Source organism: Ostrinia furnacalis, unplaced genomic scaffold (genome assembly GCF_004193835.3).
Source record: "Ostrinia furnacalis isolate ACB-3 unplaced genomic scaffold, ASM419383v2 OfSCF1653, whole genome shotgun sequence".
NCBI lineage: Eukaryota > Metazoa > Arthropoda > Insecta > Lepidoptera > Crambidae > Ostrinia > Ostrinia furnacalis.
This window is the reverse complement of record NW_021131892.1, coordinates 305,000-327,803: the sequence shown is the minus strand read 5'-3', so window position 1 is coordinate 327,803 and position 22,804 is coordinate 305,000. Positions and strand designations below refer to the sequence as shown.

The following is a 22,804-nucleotide window of genomic DNA, read 5'->3' as shown; positions in this document are numbered from 1 at the left end:
AAGTTTTCTTTCAATTCTTCGTCATTCAGGAAAAATATAGGATACTTATTTAAATATTCACAATTTCATAGTCAACCTAATAATAAATGTACAAAATAAGTGAATTTGTTTCTGATCTGAAACCATTAAAAGAGATCAATAAAAAACTAGTTTTGTTTTAGGTCACGAGCTGTTTGGAAGCGAGGGTTTGCCGCGCGTACTCCGTGCCGATAAGGCCGCGGCAAACTAACGAGAATTCTTGGACTGTTTCTAATAGCCTTCGCTTGCTGCACTTCTCCCTGAAACAAATAAGTCAGATTGTGAATAATTATTCAAATGTCATGTCAATGTCATCACTCGCAGTGATAAATGTAACATTTACACGTACACGCTCGCAGCCTCGCACTGATATCGATAGAAGCATTTTGCAATGAAGGCTATTGCTGCCTTCCGGACTTATGTGTGGGTCGCTGTTGAGATGTTTTAGTTTATTTTTCTTTATTCAGAAAATCACAGTTATTGTTTTGCTTGCACAAAAGCAAATAACACATTATTGTGCAGTTAGTTGTCGCGCAGTCGCACTGGTTCTAATCTAACGCACCCAGCGTTGGAATTGCATTGCGCATTCACTTGACGACGTTGGCGATGAAGTTCTTGGGCGTGGCGTAGTGCGTAAGATAAAACGTGTACCAAAAAATGTTTTGCTTAACACAGTCACAGAGGGTGGGTTTGTTAGAACAGTACCGTGCACTCACTTGACGACGCTGACAACTCTGCTAGCGGCTCGATGTCGTCGCGTGGATTGGAGCGTGGCATACGTGTCATACTGGGTGGTGTGTTACATTAGTACCGCGCACTAACTTGACGACACTATACAGCTTTGCTAGCGGCTTGATGTCGCGTGGAGTGGCGCGTGCTATACGTGTCATACTGGGTGGTGTGTTAGATTAGTACCGCGCACTCACTTGACGACGTTGGCGATGAAGGCGGTCTTGTTAGAATAGTACCGCGCACTCACTTGACGACCTGGACAACTCTGCTAGCGGCTCGATATGGTTGCGTGGAGTGGCGCGTGCTATACGTGTCATACTAGGTTGTGTGTTAGAATGGTATCGCGCACTCACTTGACGACGTTGGCGATGAAGGCGGTCTTGCTGGCGGGCGTGGCGTGGTGCGTAAGAGGTACACCGACAAATCTTTTGCTTGCTGTGTGCGTTTTAGTAGTACTTAGTAGAATAGTACCGCGCACTCACTTGACGACGTTGGCGATGAAGGCGGGCGTGGAGTGGCGCGTGCTATACGTGCTGTATTAACCTTCAAGCGGGCGCGCGGTCTTTTGTAACGGCAGCGGTCGCGCGTAAACGAAAAGACCTATAGGGTCTAGTTGAGAAATAAAGCACTTATTTTCAAAAAATCATTTATTATTTTGTACGCAGATATATTATGATTGTATTAAAGTCATAAATAATTAGAATTAAGTAAAAGAAACAATTATTTAATCAATTAACATAACGCAAATATATTATTTGGATCAATAACCAATTTTGGAACACAAAATCTTTTAAAATACATCAGAATAGTTCATATACCTGGTAAAAACGATAAAAATGGCAAAATAATGATAAAACATAATTTTATAATTTTGGTTCAGTTTAGCTTGGTCTCTGAGCTCCGATTCACTCTCTTTTTCATCTTTTCTTAGTAATGCCTCTGTTATTTCACTTTGTACTAGCAGTCTACGACTTATTTAATAAGAAAAAATAGCAAGCATAATTCAATTATATTGAAGAAATGTAATATCGCATAGAGTCGCGCGTAACCTTTTCGACTACAGGCGCGTGGCGTGCTTTCGACGCCGGCGCCGCGACTAAAACAACAGCAAGCCATGGGGTGGGAAAAGCGCGGAGAGCTGAGATAAGCTTTTTATTTCACTCATAATGAGCAAACGACAGGCTACTAAAAATGAGAAATATGTGTAACAAGTAAAAAAAAGTTATGAACGAAAATGTGTTAGGCGCGGTCGATTCGACGCCGCGCGCCCGCTTTAAGGTTAAGTGGTGTGTTACATTAGTACCGCGCACTCACTTGACGACGTTGGCGATGAAGGCGGTCTTGTTAGAATAGTACCGCGTACTCACTTGACGACGCTGACAACTCTGCTAGCGGCTCGATTTCGCGTGGAGTGGCGCGTGCTATACGTGTCATACTAGGTTGTGTGTTAGAATGGTATCGCGCACTCACTTGACGACGTTGGCGATGAAGGCGGTCTTGCTGGCGGGCGTGGCGTGGTGCGTAAGAGGTACACCGACAAATCTTTTGCTTGCTGTGTGCGTTTTAGTAGTACTTAGTAGAATAGTACTACCGCGCACTCATTTGACGACGTTGGCGATGAAGGCGGGCGTGGAGTGGCGCGTGCTATACGTGCTATATTAAGTGGTGTGTTACATTAGTACCGCGCACTCACTTGACGACGTTGGCGATGAAGGCGGTCTTGCTGGCAGGCGTGGCGTGGTGCGTTGGGAAGCCGTCGCCGGCGAGCGCGGCGCGCAGCCAGCCGCCTAGGTCGCCGCCCAGCGCCCACGGCGCGCGGTTCAGAGCCAATAATAGTTCCGCTAGCGGCTCGATGTGGTTGCGCGGAGTGGCGCCGCCTGCACGTGCACAAACGATAGGTTAGAACACATATCACAGAAACTAAAGGGAGATGTGATAAGGGGGCGGGGCCGATGTCGCAGCAATATGCCCAAAAACAGAACACATTGCTCGTAAAAGCAATGATGACAGCAGCGACGTCATAATGTCACATTGCTTGGAAATTATTTTGATTACTTTGTGTGTGTGTGAATTTCTAATGCGACACTTGAGTTTCGAACTCAACGCATTAATAGGCATCTCTCTATATCTCTATGGGTTAGAACTTTTAATTGCTTTGTAGACGAAGTCGAAAAAAGCACGAACGGCAAGCGGCGCAGAAAACGCTATCGGTGTATTATGGCATTTTAAAGAAAACCGCGCTGATTCAAAGTGAGTAAAAGTTTGGACTTTCTATCTATCTATCTGTCTATCATACTATATGTGCCGATAGAGTAAAAAGTAAGATTAGCGTATAAATATAATTTTGATAAAATGGATCGATATTATCTTTTGTCAATAAGTACTAAATGGAAAGAATCGCGACAAACGGTGCCATTACTTTTGTAATAGAGACGCACACGCAAATTGCTGAACTATCGTTAAATTATAATAGTTTCACAACAAACCAAGGGTATGTTCTGATAAAGCACTGAAGTAAATAAATTAGCTAAGTAACTCACGACAACCTCTCATTACAACGTGGTTAAAAGGCTAAAAAGAAACTACGTGATTTAAGAAGACAGCTTAGCATAGGCTAGCTGCTCTTTAATAATAAAAAGACATTCAACACATCGATGGGTCTAGAAAGTGCACATTATAATCGCAAACCAGTCGCAAAATGGTCGAAATGCTTTTTTTTGTATGGAGTTATGACGGATTCGATTTTCGATTCGATCAAAAAGTGCAACTTGTCTAGGTGGGTTGATTATAGTCTGGCGACTGATTGCAGAAAAACCAACACAAAAAAAAACTCACCGATGCATCTCAGCGCGGCAGCTGTAAGCGCTGGAGCGCGCGGCTGCAGCGCGGCGGGCCGCTGCAGCGCCAGCACGGCCAGCCAGCCGCACGCCGCGCGCGCCGCACGCGCCTCCCACATGCGCACGCACTCGCACGCTGCAGAATACGAAAGCGATTTTACATTGGAGTATTGCAGATTCAACTTTTAGAAATGCGTGGGACACTATTTAAGTTGTGAGCCTAACTATGAAAACAAAGTAGTTAATTATTAAAATGGTATTGATTGCGTTTATTGGTATTGTCTTTCATGATTTATGTACTTTTTAATGTGTCCGAAACACTTTTCATAGCATTTTTTCCACTCAGCTTGAGGCACCTCCAAAACATGGTTTTTGACCGCACCGACAGTTGCTTCTGGCTACATAAATCGCTGTTCATGCATTTAATTTTAATATATGGGTACCAAAAGAAGTGTTTAGATTCCAAGCAAGAATTTTGTAGCGTTGGACCTGTTTATTTCATATTTTGAGTGTTCAAATAGTCAGTTGTTTGACGAGACGTGTAAAAGCTCACATTTTCGTTACGAATGGCGATTCGCTTCCCTTATTAAGTCAGTTTCCCTTATTAAACTGAAGACTTTTGGAAAAAAAGTGGCTGTTTACTGTTACGAATTAACCATTCTAAATTTCTTTAGTGACGTTTCTGTCATATAATCGGATATTTCGGAAAAATAGGCGACCGTAAGTTTCAAAGTGTTCCGAGCGCATGGGACTTTTGTTGGAATTGGTTCATCTTAAACCACCTCCATAGTCGATAGCTGTTTATTTTCAGGATCATTGCATAGATCCTTAATTCGTCAACTGTCACAATTTTAGAAACGGCTTTTAAACCTTTTTAAACGTATTTATCAAAGATTTCCAAGGACTAAACGACACAAGCATCCTATTGAGCGTTTGAAAAATTTTGTGACATCCAGCAAGAAAAAAACGTATTAACCATAATATGGTCATACAATATTTTATTACTGCTAGTGGAATTAATGCCTAGGATTATCTCTATCCTACGATATATCACATGACGAGGTTTCTCTTCCATTTTTCTGACAACATCAATGTTTTCCGCCACTATTAGTCATTTTGGACGACTTTCGCAAAGTTCACTGGTGAGCCAATGACATACAATATTATACTTGTTAAACTAGCGTTTTACAATGGTAAAGGACAGATCTTTATCACCAAAAGTGAAATTTAGCTGACCGCTTCACTTTTGTATTGATTAACCACGTCGAAAGTCATAATAAATCTTCGCGCGAAAATTTCCGCAAGTCAATTCCATGTTTTTGTAGTCAAGATAATTTTCAATTCAATGTTAATAATACAAAACGTGCTCAAATGATAAAAAGTTTTGAACAAGATTGTAGTCAAAAATGTCAAACTTTTCATTAAAAGTATCAGATGTCGTCTAACAACACGTTATGTTGTAGAGGCTCACAACTTAAATAGTGCCCTAGTACGATCGTACATCCTGCTGCACCGTCAGCATCGACCGCCGGGCGACCCATGAACCCTCAACGTGCACCGTCGGCACTCTACACCGACGGCACACTAGCAAATACGTTTCATTGTGTACAGTAAATAACTTATGTATAAATAGCAATAGAATCATAACAATAAACAGATATCAACCGTCCGTCGTTGTGTCTCATTTCCCCCCGCTGCGGCCAAGACAACCTTAGCCGTCGCTATGATCAGTCCGGTGAGTCTGCCGGGCTGGCAGCGGGTCCCCGCCGCCTACCTGCCGTCCTAACGCTGCTGCCCTGGGCGACCTGGGCACAGCTTCCTTCCTATCAAACATTATTATGTCTAAGTATTTATTGTTAGGCAGGGCTAGGGCTCTAGGGACTTAGTGTCTTAGGGAATAGGGACTCTAGGCTCACTAGGGAGTTAGTTCCCTTCCTGACCGCATTCCCGGGCACGGGAGCGGTGCCTTACAACCACTGCCTCCCGCCCGTACAATAAGATTTATTTATTTAAAATCTTTATTGCACACAAAAAAGCGGTACAAAAGGAGAACTTAATGCCATGTGGCATTCTTTACCAGCTAGTTAGCTAAGTTAATTTTTGTTACCACGTAGGTATACAAATACGTGAAACTTGCATGAACGAAGACGCGTTCAGTACGCGCCAACCGCTTAGAACGATTCGAGATTGCACGCGCGTGTGAGCATGTTGCGTTCATTGAAGCGCGAAATGTAGTGAGTATAACGTAACTTGTAAAATCTTGTGTGCGAAAACGTGCTAAAAACTTGCGCGCGTACACGGTATTCATCCGTGGTGGGCACCCGTCGCGTCAGTGGGCCTATTATTGTATGGAAAATTGGAAATAAACCCCCGCGGCGTGCGTCCACCGTCCGGGTTGAAAGCCTATGTCAAACGCATGCGCGTCACACGCGCTAGTTTCGGCACCTCGACCAGCTCGGGCGAAGCGCCAGCGCCAGCGCCTGCACCGCCCGCAGGGCCTAGTTTCGTCTGACTCTGCACCTATACTATAACCACTTACCCAGCTCGACAAAATCAGGCAGCAGATCTTCAAGCCCGTCCATGCACTGCGGGCGCTTCTTAGTAAGCGTGTGCTGTATCGCAAGTAGCGCAAACAGCGCTTCAGCCAGCTCGGGCGCGGCGCTAGGCTCTCATGACACCGCGCGCGCTGCTGCTTTCTCAGTCCCATTATGCGGGACTCTCCTCGCTAAAAGAGCTTAGCCAATGCTGGTTTTACTTACCCAGCTCCACCAGATCGGGTAGCAAATCTTCAAGCCAGTCCATGCACTGTGGGCGCTTCTTAATGAGCGTGTGGAGCAGCGCAAACAGCGCTTCAGCCAGTTCGGGCGCGCGCCAATCTCTCGCAGACTCTCCCCGCTAGAAGGGCGGGGCCTAGTTTCATTTGTTCCTCATACTGTAACCACTCACCCAGTTCCACCAGACCAGGTAGCAGATCTTCAAGCCAGTCCATGCACTGCGGGCGTTTCTTAGTAAGCGTGTGCAGCAGCGCTTCAGCCATCTCGGGCGCGTAATGGCTCGCGCGGCTGATTTCCCAGTCCCATTATGCGGGACTCTTCTCGCTAGAAGGGCGGGGCATATCCTGACGCTAAAGACACTTACCCAGCTCCACCAGATCGGGTAGTAGATCTTCAAGCCAGTCCATACACTGCGGGCGCTTCTTAGTAAGTGTATGGAGCAGCGCAAACAGCGCTTCAGCCAGCTCGGGCTCGTGCAGAAGCGCACGCGCCGCATATTTGCCAGTCCCGTTATGTGGGACTCTCCACGCTAGAAGAGTGGAGCATAGCTTTGTCTGTTCCTATACTATAACCACTCACCTAGCTCCACCAGATCGGGCAGTAGGTCCTCAAGCCAGTCCATGCACTGCGGGCGCTTCTTAGTAAGCGTATGGAGCAGCGCAAACAGCCCTTCAGCCAGCTCGGGCGCGCGCCAGTCTCTCGCAGACTCTCCTCGCTGGAAGGGCGGGGCCTAGTTTCATTTGCTCCTCATACTGTAACCACTCACCGAGCTCGACCAAGTCAGGCAGTAGATCTTCAAGCCAGTCCATACACTGCGGGCGTTTCTTAGTAAGCGTGTGGAGCAGCGCAAACAGCGCTTCAGCCAGTTCAGGCGCGGCGCCGGGCTCTCGCAGACTCTCCTCGCTAGAAGGGCGGGGCCTAGTTTCATTTGCTCCTCATACTGTAACCATTCACCCAGTTCCACCAGACCAGGTAGCAGATCTTCAAGCCAGTCCATGCACTGCGGGCGTTTCTTAGTAAGCGTGTGCAGTAGCGCTTCAGCCATCTCGGGCGCGTAATGGCTCGCGCGGCTGATTTCCCAGTCCCATTATGCGGGACTCTTCTCGCTAGAAGGGCGGGGCATATCCTGACGCTAAAGACACTTACCCAGCTCCACCAGATCGGGTAGCAGATCTTCAAGCCAGTCCATGTCCAGTCTCTCCTCGCTAGAAGGGCGGGGCCTAGTTTCATCTGCTCCTATACTATAACCACTCACCGAGCTCGACCAAGTCAGGCAGTAGATCTTCAAGCCAGTCCATGCACTGCGGGCGCTTCTTAGTAAGCGTGTGCAACAGCGCAAAAAGCGCTTCAGCCAATTCAGGCGCGGCGCTGGGCTCGCGTAATACCGCGCGCGCCGCTGCGCCCACGCACGCGTGTAATAACCGTCCCGCATCCGCCCACTCGCGCCCGTGGATCATGGTTATCTGTTGGGAAGCAACTATTCTCAGTCGATCGGCTGGTGAACTGCAAAGGGTGTTTTGGTAAACGGTCTTAGGCGGTTATCACACTGCGCCGCGATCCGCCGCGGAGCGCGGGGCGACAGATTTAATCATTGTATGCAAGTACCTCAGTTTGTATAGAAAACACGCGCGGCACTTCACACTGACAACGCGTCCGCGCGCGTGATTTTTTATATGAAAATCACGCGCTCCGAGGCGGAGCGCGGCGCAGTGTGATAACCGCCTTATCTTTATAATCCAGTATAATGTATAGGAATAAAACCGATGAAAAAGACATTCTCAAAGTCCAACCTTTCTAATTGAAAAAAAAACCTGTTAAAAATTAAGTTATTTAACCCCATGCGTGTACGTAACGGTCGCAGCGTAGTAAATGCCATCATCGACAATCATCAAACAACAAATAATGAAACCCCCTATTTTCTTCTTGAGTAAAAATATAAATTCTTATTTATAATCAGTTTTGTTATAATCTCTGAAAGCCTTACCAGTTTTACGACATCAAGGCCTGTAGGACACGGCTGTGTGTTGAAACTAGTGATGGTGAGTTGTGCTATGTCTCCTATCACAGCGTTGCATTCGTTTGATAACGTCAACACGGTGTGTTTCAGTATCTGGAACAATGGCTGCAAGAAAAAAGATACAACTTTACGATCTGAACTTGACATCTAGGTGGAGTAGAAATGTAAGGAGATATTGGTCTCCACTGCAGAAGGAAGACCCTCTCTTATTTACGACAAGCAAATGGTAAATGAATCTAGGCCAAATCATGGTTTACGCTTCACACTGGCCAGATGGGATGGAGTAGCTTGATGATTTTTATTTACTTCTCTGTATAGCCAGAACCACACGGCTTTTGAAAGTTAATAGAGGTAAATTAGACCTGACATCCGCGTAAAATATACTGAAAATTAGACTTAATATCTGCAGTTTATAAATTGGAAATTAGACCTTATGTCCGCGCAATAAGAGTGCCCACCTCGACCAATGGCGGGTGTTGGGCTAGTGCGGCTAGCGTGGGCAGCAGTAGACGGAATAGCTCGTCGGCCAGCGCCAGTCGCATGGGACATTAGATTTTATGTCGCCGCAATAAGTGTGACCACCACAGCGCCTCAATTAGGACCGCCGCGCACTCGCCCGACCCGTTAGATCGCTGCGGCTCTAACGCCGGGTAAATTAAACCTTATGTCCTCACTTCATAAGAGTGCTCACCTCGACCAGTGGCGGGTGTTGGGCTAGTGCGGCTAGCGTGGGCAGCAATAAAGCCTGGTCCGTGAGCACGTAGAATCCCGTCCAATGACCCCAAGCTGCCCATCCTTATCGCTCGCACGTAATTATGTTGCTGTCGCGCTCGCACACTCACTGCGGGCGCGCGTCGCACAGTCGCGATAAGGATGGGTAGCTTGGGGTCATTGGACGGGATTCTACGTGCTCACGGACCAGGCTTTAGACGGAACAATTCTTCGGCCAGCGCCGGCTGCATGGACATTAGATCTTATGTCGCCGCAATAAGTGTGCCCACCTCGAATAGCGCCCCGATCAGCACCACCGCGCATTCGCCTGACCCGTTGGATCGCTGCGGTTCTAACGCTTGGTAAATTAGACCTTATATCCGCGCAATAAGAGCGCTAACCTCAACCAGCGGCGGGTGTTGTGCTAGCGCGGCCAGCGTAGGCAGCAGTAGGCAGAACAGTTCGTCAGCCAGCGCTGGTTGTGCGCCCAGAGCCTCGATCAGCACCGCCGCGCATCGCCCGACCCTTTGAACGCTGCGGCGTTGTATATTAGACCTTGTGTCTTCGCAATAAGAGCGCTAACCTCAACCAGTGGCGGGTGTTGGGCTAGTGCGGCTAGCGTAGGCAGTAGAAGACGAAACAGCTCGTCAGCCAGCGCTGGCTGCATGGACATTAGATCTTATGTCGCTGCAATAAGTGTGACCACCGCAGCGCCTCAATTAGGACCGCCGCGCACTCGCCCGACCCGTTGGACCGCTGCGGCGTGGTATATTAGACCTTGTGTCTTCGCAATAAGAGTGCTCACCTCGACCAATGGCGGGTGTTGTGCTAGTGCGGCTAGCGTAGGCAGTAGAAGACGAAACAGCTCGTCAGCCAGCGCTGGTTGTGCGCCCAGAGCCTCGATCAGTACCGCCGCGCACTCGCCTGAGCCATTGGACCGCTGCGGCTCCAGAGCCTGGTACAAAACATTGGTTCATGGTAAACTGAGTTTTAGCCTAGGCGCAGACCATCAACATTTAGTTGGCCGATAGTTGGGCCTGCCCGACTAAACTATCGGCAGATAAAAAATCGGTGATCTGCACCTAGGCTTCAGGTACGTTTGAATGAGTTTATTAATAATGAATTGAAGAAATATGATTGGAGTTAATAAAGGTACTTGAACATTTACTTAAACATAGATAAACGTATAAAAACAATTTTAAAGCCTAAATATTTTGGGTAAATGTTACTTTGTATGAAATCATTCTTATGTTCTCCACCGACTCCGCCTACGGCCGCTATCAGCTCCGCCCATTGCTTCCGCCAGCCAAACCCGTGGCCACGCCCCCTACATGCTGCAATGGCTGCTCCTTTATAATCGTCAAACTGTAATAAGCGTTACCTGAGCCTGTAGCAAGCGGTGCAGCGCAGCCGCCGGGCCCCGCAGCAACGCGGCCGCTACGCTAGGCTCGCACGCCGCCAACACAGCACCTGCCGCTCCCGCCAATTGTCGCGCCACCCACACGTCGCATTTGCCAGGCTCGCTCTGCTGCATAAGGAAAGTATAATCAGTAAGCGCTAACAGACTATGATATTAACAAAAACAAAAAAAATATCAGGAGGCAGCGCCATCTGTTGGTAAATTAACTGTTACAACGCACGGTTGCTTTTTGTGGCATACGCTGCGGAAACGGAAGACGCATGCGATTATTTATTTATTTATTATTCATTATTGAGCAATTACATATTTGATCCAAATAGCGTCCTAAATCCTCTTTAGGTTTGTCTAGACACTATTGTTCTCTATACAAATAAAAACAAACGTTTTAGTATAAGCATTCACAACACTTTCAGATATACAAAATATTATTTCAGCGAGTGCGCACTACGATGACGAAAGACTCGACGTTCGATCGCGATCGCAGACCGGTTGGGTACGCATTGTCTTTGTGTGCGTAGATAATACACAAAGCCCCGTCCAGTCGTCCGCCACACACGTCTGCGCTTGCGCCCGCTTTTATAGGATGTTCCAATTTGGTACACGCTAATCATACAGTTGTATGTATATGTGCGGTAGTAGTATGTAGTTTAATAGACGCGTATGCGTGACATTACGTGTGTCAAAAAGCAACCGAATGGGTTGTGCGAATATAATCGCAGTCTCTCTATAAAGCGACAGCATTTATTATTATTATTATTTATTTGTACAAAATATGCGAGACCACAAACGCTGCAGGCGCAAGTCAGCGCTGCAAGACTGTACTGTAAAGCGGCTACGTTTAGAGTAGTAGACTAGGTGCTAGGTGCTTACCTCAAGATGCATCTGCGCAATTTGCGCCGGGCAACCTGCACAGTTTCCGCAAGGCGAGTGCAGCGGGCGCGAACAAAAGTTGTAAGGCTGCACTATTGGGCTGTTGCTAAGAAAGAATATCTCTAAAGGTGCTTACTTCAAGATGCGTTTGCGCAATTTGTACGATATCCGAGGCCACAGCGGTCGCAGGCGCGGTACAATCAGAGCAGAGCTTTCGTAACGCGAGCGCTGCAGGCGCAGGGCAACGCTACACTGTACAGGAGGTTACCTCTAGAGTAGATTAAGTGCTTACTTCAAGATGCGTCTGCGCAATTTGTACGATATCCGAGGCCACAGCGGTCGCAGGTGCTGTACAATCAGAGCAGAACTTTCGTAACGCGAGCGCTGCAGGCGCAGGGCAACGCTACACTGTACAGGAGGTTACCTCTAGAGTAGATTAAGTGCTTACTTCAAGATGCGTCTGCGCAATTTGTACAATATCCGAGGCCACAGCGGTCGCAGGCGCGGTACAATCAGAGCAGAACTTTCGTAACGCGAGCGCTGCAGGCGCAGGGCAACGCTACACTGTACAGGAGGTTACCTCTAGAGTAGATTAAGTGCTTACTTCAAGATGCGTCTGCGCAATTTGTACGATATCCGAAGCCACAGCGGTCGCAGGTGCTGTACAATCTGAGCAGAGCTTTCGTAATGCGAGCGCTGCAGGCGCAGGACAGCGCTGTAAAGCGGCGCCCGCGGCTTGTACGCATTCTCCACCGAGTTCGGCGCCGCGTGCGCCCGGTATTGAGCTCAGCCACGACGCGTAACTGCCTGGAAATGACACGTTGTTGTATTACAACAGTTGTTATAGTTTTTATTATTTTTTTCCTTATATTGGGGTATTATTCGTTTTTTTTAAATTGTAATCGAGTGAGGCATTGTCCTACGTTATGGGCACGTGTGAAGCGGCCTGTATTTGTTGATGACGTCACCGCAGTCACTTACCGAGGCAGTCGAGCGCAGTATGAAGCGTCTGCGTCGATCTTGCGGTGTGCGCCGCTTGCACTGCTTGCTGTAGTAACGCTAGCAGCCCTTGTGGCGCGCGTTGATGTGGTGCGGCGTCAGCCAATGACACGAATACGTGTAAAGCTGCTTCTCGCCGCGCCTCCGTCTAGGATGACGTCACCGCAGTCACTTACCGAGGCAGTCGAGCGCAGTATGCAGCGTCTGCGTCGATCTTGCGGTGTGCGCCGCTTGCACCGCTTGCTGTAGTAGCGCTAACAGCCCCGCCGGCGCGCGTTGACGCGGTGCGGCGTCAGCTAATGACACGAATACGTGTAAAGCGGCTTCTCGCCGCGCCTCCGTCTCTGATGACGTCACCGCAATCACTTACCGAGGCAGTCGAGCGCAGTGTGCAACGTCTGCGTCGATCTTGCGGTGTGCGCCGCTTGCACTGCTTGCTGTAGTAACGCTAGCAGCCCTTGTGGCGCGCGTTGATGTGGTGCGGCGTCAGCCAATGACACGAATACGTGTAAAGCGGCTTCTCGCCGCGCCTCCGTCTAGGATGACGTCACCGAAATCACTTACCGAGGCAGTCGAGCGCAGTATGCAGCGTCTGCGTCGATCTTGCGGTATGCGCCGCTTGCACCGCTTGCTGCAGTAACGCTAACAGCCCTTGTGGCGCGCGTTGATGCGGCGCGGCGTCCGCTAACGACACGAATACGTGTAAAGCGGCTTCTCGCCGCGCCTCCGTCTCTGATGACGTCACCGCAATCACTTACCGAGGCAGTCGAGCGCAGTATGCAGCGTCTGCGTCGATCTTGCGGTGTGCGCCGCTTGCACTGCTTGCTGTAGTAGCGCTAACAGCCCCGCCGGCGTGCGTTGATGCGGCGCGGCGTCAGTCAATGACACGAACACGTGTGAAGCGGCTTCTCGCCTCCGTCTCTGATGACGTCACCGCAGTCACTTACCGAGGCAGTCGAGCGCAGTGTGCAACGTCTGCGTCGATCTTGCGGTATGCGCCGCTTGCACTGCTTGCTGTAGTAACGCTAGCAGCCCTTGTGGCGCGCGTTGATGTGGTGCGGCGTCAGCTAACGACACGAATACGTGTAAAGCGGCTTCTCGCCGCGCCTCCGTTTCGGATGACGTCAGAGCCGCCTCCACGCGCGACCAGCACCAGTCGCCTAGGATGCCGAAGCAGTACATCTGGGGAGAGAAGCAACTGACTTATTCCAATGCTATTAGCGCATATAGCATCCTAAGCTAAGCCTGCAGTATGAGGGCAAACCCAAAGAATAGGAGACACTAGCAAGACGAATCAGCAGAATATCTTTGATTATAAAATATGTCGGCGTAAAGTCACAAGAAATCAGAAATCGTCGTATCATTGACGCTCTCAACCATTATTTGGTGGAAATTTACGTCCATTATTAGACTACTAGGTTGAAATTAAGAATTTTGCGTGTACAATTGGCGCTAGAAAAGGTACACCTTGAAAGTAGAGGTAACGGTTAAATTCCACTTACGACTGTGTCAGCGATGTCTTGTCTATAGCAACGCAGCAGTTCGACGTCATCACGTGACATAGCAGCGTCGTCGGGCGCCTCGGACTTGCATACGAGCGCGTCGAGCAGTCGCGAGAACACCTCGCGCCAGAAGAAGCTCACTTTCTTGGTGTCCTCCATCACGAATAGGACGTCATCCTGGGAAAAAACAAATAAAATAAATAAAATAAAAAAATAAATCAATAATCCGAATTTGAATTTGTGACTTCTAGTTACCTGTAGCTAGTACCACAAGCCAACCAAGAAGACCAAGTTGGATGGTGATGGTTAGATGGCGCCGTTTGCGCAGCTAGCCTATCATCTGTCGCGTGCCTGCCGGCGCCTAGCCTCTAGAAACTACCCTAATTGTGATGGCCTTCTAGGTACATACCTGTAGCGAGTACCAGAATCCAAACACGAGATTAGACCTAGTCTCGTACAGCAGGTAGTGCCCGGGTGCTTGCGCAGCTAGCAACAGCTCTATCATCTGCCTGGCGCACACTGTGCCCAAGCCCAGCCCGCCGGAGCTTCTAGAAACTACCCTAATTGTGACGGTCTTCTAGGTACATACCTGTAGCAAGTACCAGAAGCCGAACACCAGGTTGGACCTGTTCTCATGCAGCGGGCAGTGTCCGAGCGCCGCTTGCGCAGCTAGCAACAGCTTTATAATCTGACGAGCGCCCGCGACCTCACACGCCTTTACTATGGGAGAATCCTAAGAAACTACCATGAGCGTGACGTCTTCTTACCTGTAGCGAGTACCAGAAGCCGAACACCAGGTTGGACCTGTTCTCGTGCAGCGAGTAGTGGCCGGGCGCTCCTTGGGCGGCTAACAGCAGTTCTATCATCTGTCTTACGCCCGCGCCCAGCCTGCCCACGCCTTCACCAGGGGCCTTTAGACACTTATCTTAAATGTGACGGCCTTCTAGATACATACCTGTAGCGAGTACCAGAAGCCGAACCACAGGTTGAATCTGGGCTCGTGCTGGCGCAGCTATCAACTGTTCTATCATAGTTCTCTTTAGAAACCACTGTAAGCGTGACCTGTAGCGAGTAACAGAAGCCGAACACGAGATTAGACCTGGTCTCGTGCAGCAGGTAGTGCCCGGGCTCTTGCGCATCTATAGTCTGGTCTGTGAGCACGTAGAATTTTATCCAATGACCCCAAGCTACCCATCCTTATCGCTCGCGCGTAATTATATTGCTGTCGCGACTGTGCGACGCGCGCCTGCAGTGAGTGTGCGAGCGAGACAGCAACATAATTACGCGCGAGCGATAAGGATGGGTAGCTTGGGGTCATTGGACAAAATTCTACGTGCTCACAGACCAGGCTTTAGCAACAGTTCTGTCATCTGTCTTGCGCCCGCGCCCAACCCGCCCGCGCCTTCACTATGGGAGGAGTCTTTACACACTATCTCAAGTATGACGGCCTTCTAGATACATACCTGTAGTGAGTACCAGAAGCCGAACACCAGGTTAGACCTGTTCTCATGCAGCGGGTAGTGTCCGGGCGCTCCTTGGGCAGCTAGCAACAGCTCTATTATCTGTCTTGCGCCCGCGCCTTCACTATGGGAGGAGCTTTTAGATACTATCTAAAGTGACGGCCTTCTAGGTACATACTTGTAAAGAGTACTAGAAGCCGAACACAAGATTGGATCCTTTTCTCATGGTAGTGCCCTGGCGCCGCTTGCGCAGCTAGGAACAGTTCTAGTATCATCTGTCGCGCGCTCGCCGGCGCCCTCGCACGGTTTCAGCATGCGAGGAGCTTCTAGAAACTATCTTAATTGCCTTCTAGGTACATACCTGTAGCGAGTACCAGAAGCCGAACACGAGATTAGATCTAGTCTCGTGCAGCAGGTAGTGCCCGGGCGCTTGCGCAGCTAGCAACAGTTCTATCATCTGTCTTACGCCCGCGCCCAGCCTGCCCGCGCCTTCACCATGGGAGGAGCCTTTAGACACTTATCTTAAATGTGACGGCCTTTTAGGTACATACCTTAGCGAGTACCAGAAGCCGAACCACAGGTTGAATCTGGGCTCGTGCTGGCGCAGCTATCAACTGTTCTGTCACAGTTCTCTTCAGAAACCACTGTAAGCGTGACCTGTAGCGAGTACCAGAAGCCGAACACCAGGTTGGACCTGTTCTCATGCAGCGGGTAGTGCCCGAGCGCTTGCGCAGCTAGCAACAGTTCTATCATCTGTAGCGCGCCCGCGCCTTCACAATGGGAGGAGCTTCTAGAAACTAGCATAAGCGTGACGTCATCATACCTGTAGCGAGTACCAGAAGCCGAACACCAGGTTGGACCTGTTCTTCGGTACTAGCAACTGTTATATCACAGTTGTTTATTGTTTATTCACACGCGCCCAGCCCGCCCGCGCCTTCACTATGGGAGGAGTCTTTAGACACTATCTCAAATGTAACGGCCTTCTAGATGCATACCTGTAGCGAGTACCAGAAGCCGAACACCAGATTGGACCTGTTCTCATGCAGCGGGTAGTGCCCGAGCCCTTGCGCAGCTAGCAACAGTTCTATCATCTGTAGTCCGCCCGCGCCTTCACTATGGGAGGAGTCTTTAGACACTATGTCAAGTATGACGGCCTTCTAGATACATACCTGTAGCGAGTACCAGAAGCCGAACACCAGATTGGACCTGTTCTCATGCAGCGGGTAGTGGCCGGGCGCTCCCTGGGCGGCCAGTAACAGTTCTATCATCTGTCTTGCGCCCGCGCCTTCACTATGGGAGGAGTCTTTAGACACTATCTCAAGTATGACGGCCTTCTAGATGCATACCTGTAGCGAGTACCAGAAGCCGAACACCAGGTTGGACCTGTTCTCGTGCAGCGGGTAGTGGCCGGGCGCTCCCTGGGCGGCCAGTAACAGTTCTATCATCTGTCTTGCGCCCGCGCCTTCACTATGGGAGGAGTCTTTAGACACTATCTCAAGTATGACGGCCTTCTAGATGCATACCTGTAGCGAGTACCAGAAGCCGAACACCAGGTTGGACCTGTTCTCGTGCAGCGGGTAGTGGCCGGGCGCTCCCTGGGCGGCCAGTAACAGTTCTATCATCTGTCTTGCGCCCGCGCCTTCACTATGGGAGGAGTCTTTAGACACTATCTCAAGTATGACGGCCTTCTAGATGCATACCTGTAGCGAGTACCAGAAGCCGAACACCAGGTTGGACCTGTTCTCGTGCAGCGGGTAGTGGCCGGGCGCTCCCTGGGCGGCCAGTAACAGTTCTATCATCTGTCTTGCGCCCGCGCCTTCACTATGGGAGGAGTCTTTAGACACTATCTCAAGTATGACGGCCTTCTAGATGCATACCTGTAGCGAGTACCAGAAGCCGAACACCAGGTTGGACCTGTTCTCGTGCAGCGGGTAGTGGCCGGGCGCTCCCTGGGCAGCCAGCAGCAGTTCTATCATCAGCCGCGCGCCCGCCGCCCTCGCACGCCTTCACCATGGGAGGAGCCTTTAGACACTATCTAAAGTGATGGCCTTCTAGGTACATACCTGTAGAGAGTACCAGAAGCCGAATCACAGGTTGAATCTGGGCTCCTGCTGGCGCAGCTATCAACTGTTCTATTACAGTTCTCTTTAGAAACCACTGTAAGCGTGACCTGTAGCGAGTACCAGAAGCCGAGCACGAGATTAGACCTAGTCTCGTGCAACAGGTAGTGCCCGGGCTCTTGCGCAGCTATAGTCTGGTCCGTGAGCACGTAGAATTTTGTCCAATGGCCCCAAGCTACCCATCCCTATCGCTCGCGCGTAATTATGTTGCTGTCGCGACTGTGCGACGGGCGCCTGCAGTGAGTGTGCGAGCGAGACAGCAACATAATTACGCGCAAGGGATAGGGATGGGTAGCTTGGGGCCATTGGACAGGATTCTACGTGCACACGGACCAGGCTTTATCATCTGTCGCGCCATCCGCGCCTGCGCTCAGCCCGCCGGCGCCCTCACACGCCTTTAGAAAACACTGTAAGCGTGACGTCATCTTACCTTTAGCGAGTACCAGAATCCAAACACGAGATTAGACCTGTTCTCATGTAGCGGGTAGTGTCCGGGCGCTTACGCAGCTAGCAACAGTTCTATCATCTGTAGCGCGCCCATGCCTTCACAATGGGAGGAGCCTTTAGAAACCACTGTAAGCGTGACGTCATCTTACCTGTAGCGAGTACCAGAAGCCGAACACCAGGTTGGACCTGTTCTCGTGCAGCGGGTAGTGTCCGGGCGCTCCCTGGGCAGCCAGCAACAGCTCTATCATCTGCCGCGCACCAGCCGCGCCTGCGCCCAGGCCGCCGGCGCCCTCGCACGCCTTGACCATGGCCTGCGAGTGGCACTCGCTCAGCGCCACGCAGCACGTGATCAGCGCTGACAGCAGCTCCTGTTTGTAAATAGTGTAGATTTTGAATAGAAGGCACACCGGACGATCTATGGTTAAAGACACTTTATTTCTCATAAGAATACAAATTTGATTCACTTACTGAGAAACTAACATTTTAATACATTTTTATACGACACGAGCTTCGCTAAAAACAAAGAAATAATAAAATATCTAAACTATTATTTCATAAAAGTCGGTAGGTAGTCTTAAAAAAACAAACCAAACAGTCTCAGCGCGGACCATTCTACCGAGCTCTACTATCACGGCGCCTATGGTTCGCTAGGAATGTAAAGGATTGCAAGTTATAACAAATTGGAAATCAGTGGAGTCTAAAAGACTGATGGCCATGATGATGTGCTTGATAAGACGCACGCTGATCGTAGGCATTGACAGCTGAAATCTAACAGGACCGACGTCTTACGATTTGACGTTGAACGATCAGCATCACTCAGGAACGCATCCTTTAATTACATACATATTTATTTGATCTGTCAGCGCCGACGATCAGCGTGCTTTCAGCGCGATTCTAAAACCAGCTGCCCACAAAAATGAATGATTGTTTCGGGCGTACATAGCCCGACGGATTAGCAAGCTGAAGTGGCAATGGGCAGGGCAAATAGTACGCAGAACGCTGATGGGGCAGCAAGATTCTGTGTGGAGACCGCGTATCGGAAAACGCAGCGTGGGAAATCTACCCACAAGGTAGACCGATGACATCATAAAGGTAGCAGGAAGGTGCTGAACGCAGGCTACCAATCGATTAACATAGGAATCATTGGGGGAGGCTTATGTTCAGCAGTAGACGTCCTATGGCTGAAATGATGATGATGAGGTTTCGGAGGTCGATTCACTTCGTTGATGGAGTTGGGCACGTTATCCCGCTGTATCACGGGCGCGGCGAGGCTTGCCGGCTCAGCAATAAGCTCTAGCGCCGTANCCGACGATCTAGTAAAGGTCGCGGGAAGAGCCTGGATGCGGGCAGCGCAGGACCGTTCCTTGTGGAAAACCTTGGGGGAGGCCTTTGTCCAGCAGTGGACGTCATTTGGCTAAAACGAGCGAACGAACGAACGCTAACACTTGCCTCGTTAATAGAGTTGGGCACGTTATCCCGCTGTATCACGGGCGCGGCGAGGCTTGCCAGCTCAGCGATAAGTTCTAACGCCGTGTGCGGGAAGCGCGCCGCGTCGTGCGAGCCTCCCGCCGCGCGGACCGCCGCTAGGCACGCTTCGCACGCGTCAAGCGCCACGTCACTCACGCACTCGTTGATGCTGCAAGGTAAATACACATAGGATTAAATACATAGTCAAACATTTCCGCACTATCCAGTCACGCATCTAGCGCTATGTCGCTCACACATTCGTTGATGCTGCAAGGTATAGTAGATAAACTTTAGGGTTCAAGTCAAAGTCAAACTATTCTGTACCGCCGCTAAAGCCTGGTCCGTGAGCACGTAGAATTTTGTCCAATGACCCCAAGCTACCCATCCTTATCGCTCGCGCGTAATTATATTGCTGTGTCCGTGCTCACGGACCAGGCTTTAGACACGCTTCGCAAGCGTCAAGCGCCACGTCGCTCACGCACTCGTTGATGCTGCAAGGTATGGAGAGAAAGTATAGACACGTTAGGGTCAAAGTTAAAAATGTTCGCACTCTCGCCAGTCACGCATCTAGCTCTACGTCGCTCACGCGCTCGTTGATGCTGCGAGGTATAGATAAACATTAGGGTCAAAGTCAAACTATTCTGTATCGCCGCCAGTCAATAATCTAGCTAGCACTATGTCGCTCATGAACTAAGAGCCAGTGAACACCAGACCTATGTTATTTTATAAAAGCTGAACTATCTGGCTGATGAGGAAACAACATCTAATGATCGCCTCAATAAACTGTGGTACAGTCGACCGACAGTACATCAGACTATACATTTTCGTTGGAAAGTCGCCCCTATCGCAACTACGTAAGATACCGCAGTGTTTACGTTGACGTGCTGTCGACTGTACAAACTGTACAAGTACATGTTACAAAGAAGATAATCCTGTTGCACTATTTACTCACGAATATAACAGATGAACAACAGTCAACAGCGCGCGGCACAAGGGCATGCGATCGGCTAGGGACCCCGGGCCTCTCTCGAGCGAGTCCTCGCCGCCGAGCGTCAACCAACTACAAGCGCACGTCGCTGCGTTCTGCCAGGACTGGATAATCTCGTCTGACGGTGGTTCCTTGCTGTAGTCACTGTAACAGATAAGAAATATCCTTTACAATTTTTTTTTAATATTTATAAAAGAGATGTTCCATTGCATGTTTTCATTATGGATTTCTCTGTCATTGTAGACTCAATGTTTTTTATTCAATGGGGTATTTTGAAGTTTATTGCTTGAACCAGAGGGCTTTGCTTGATTCAGCTTATCAGAAGATCATCAAAAGCTTAGTCATGATTAGCAAACTTAAATACTTTATTGATCAGAAGCTTAACTATAGGGTGGCAAAATGCCATAGGCTCCCAACCTGAGGGGGCCCATGCACAGAATTTGCCATGGACCTCGGATGGTATAGTTACGCCACTGTTATTGATAAGACTGACAGAGCAGAAATATGTTTCACTTACTTGTAAACAGTTTGCAAGTATCTTAGCATGTCATCTAAAACAGCAGGACAGGCTTGCTGCAGCGCTGCACGATTTTTAGCTCTCAGGGCTGATCCCATTGTCATACTATTATACTGAAAGAAAAAAAAAACTATATTATTAAAAATTTACTTTTAAAGCTTGTTTTTATAATAATACTATATTTTCATAGTCTTATCAAATAAATTTATGTTTTTGATGTGTCCAAATATTGATTAACCCACTTGTTACGGAATTCACTTTTTCTATCACATACCTAAATCAGTCATGATAAATTTATCTCAAAACAATCGCTCCAAAACTTAATAGTTATTTACGTCTGTGTACTTATAAGACTTGGACAGTACTGCGACACACCTCATCTTTTGTTTACACTACCCACATTAGTAAAAATACTTATGTAAAAACTAGCGTTCTTTTAAAAGAACGCTAACGTAACAAGTGGGTTAAGATATTGTATTATGCAATTCTTACTTCTTCTGGTATCACAGTAAGTACTTCTAGAAGCAAAGATGTGCTCTCTGCACTTGCCAAGGGCCTTAATATCGTGGCCAAGTCTGTTGTGCCTTGCTGCAGAATGAATGCTGCCAACTGAAAAAAATATTAATCATAATAATTGAAAATTACTATAAAAAATAGACTCTGTAGGTGTAGGGTATTTTTAAAATATTAAAAGTATTTCTGCATAAAATAAAACCTTTTACAATACTTATAGCATAACAAAACAAATGTATTTTATCATCAAATAATATTGTACTTACACTGATACATAGTCGATTTGTAACAATTTTAGGGCCTTTTGAATAAGCAAAGACCGCTTGCAATATCTTTTCTTTTAGTTCGTCGTGGCTCTCTGGTGGCACTTCACTCCAGCATCGAAGGATCTTAGTATGAAGAGTTGTGGCACCATAAAATTGAACTTCGGTTCCCTGTGCACATAATGAAGTTATAGTTAAGGTTAATCATACTATTGATTATGGATTCAGGATAAATAGCACATACTGGTCATCACCAGTTCACATAGGCCTTCGTCTATGTCCAGCAGTGGACTGCTATAAGATGTTGATCACAGTATATTCCATGCAAATTCAGAAAAACGATGTAATGATTTGACCATTTAGGAAGCATGGTATGTTCAGTACCTTAGTGGGTTGAAGTAATTCCCACACGAAGTTCCATGCTTCAGGAACCCTCTGGGCAGCTGTGAGCCACGCGTGAGCTTTAGCTCGGTCTGCTTGCTCTCCATTATAGAATACTGAGACAGCATATTCCAAATGCTGTGCTGTATACTCCATCGTTGTCTTGAGTCTTAAGAACAGCAATGAAGCAGTCGCTTTTCAAAACATAATCACCGTATTTTTCGCAACAGCTGCGAAATCTCAATAACCTTTATAAATACAAAATAATTCCTACTTTTTGAAAATGAAATCAAGGGGAAAATATTTTCTACTGCAGGTATTCGTTGATTAAAATCAAGAGTACGTTAAAATACTGTCACTTTTAGTAAAAATAGATTAGTCATATATCAGGAGAAACGAGAGTGAAAGAGATAGCATAATAATCGGGATTCGATTTAATTCGGTAGGGTTATCACAGCTGCCTTTGACATATTTATTAGTGCGTTCAGTGTACTGCATTTACTGTGAATGTAATCATGTTCAAAGAAATTAATTCGAAGTAATTTTCCCATTCATGCTTTTCAAGAGATTCAAGCATTAATGCATTCCATGAAAATTTTAATTATTTTCTATGACATTCATTATAAAATTATATTATAATTAAAATATTTAATCTTATTTCTCAAAATGATACTGAGCATGCTGATGCTGCATTTTTAAATAGTATTTGTAAACCGACCATATTCCCTTTCCTTAAAGTTTATTTTGCTATACATATATTACTCAATC

General features: G+C 48.1%; 1 protein-coding gene across 3 annotated transcripts; it reads right to left on the bottom strand.

Annotated features, from left to right (window-relative positions):
• Positions 1-13: 13 nt before the first annotated feature.
• Positions 14-22,378, bottom strand: cdm (importin-13-like protein cdm). Of its 3 annotated transcripts, none has more exons than XM_028305274.1 (18): positions 22,040-22,378; positions 21,659-21,826; positions 21,372-21,488; positions 20,880-20,992; positions 20,327-20,506; positions 19,357-19,543; positions 18,057-18,275; positions 13,881-14,057; positions 13,486-13,560; positions 12,749-12,908; positions 11,984-12,186; positions 10,471-10,617; positions 9,895-10,044; positions 8,346-8,483; positions 7,617-7,824; positions 3,586-3,723; positions 2,444-2,627; positions 14-278 (listed from the first exon to the last, which is right to left on the bottom strand). In XM_028305274.1, the coding sequence occupies exons 1-18, from the start codon at positions 22,190-22,192 to the stop codon at positions 158-160; spliced, it is 2,838 nt and encodes a 945-aa protein (XP_028161075.1). In that variant the 5' UTR covers positions 22,193-22,378; the 3' UTR covers positions 14-157. The 3 variants fall into 3 exon arrangements, with proteins under 3 accessions (XP_028161075.1, XP_028161077.1, XP_028161074.1); XM_028305276.1 differs by lacking the exon at positions 12,749-12,908 and adding an exon at positions 12,555-12,714; XM_028305273.1 differs by lacking the exon at positions 12,749-12,908 and having other exon boundaries at positions 13,326-13,560.
• Between the last annotated feature and the right edge of the window lie 426 nt (positions 22,379-22,804).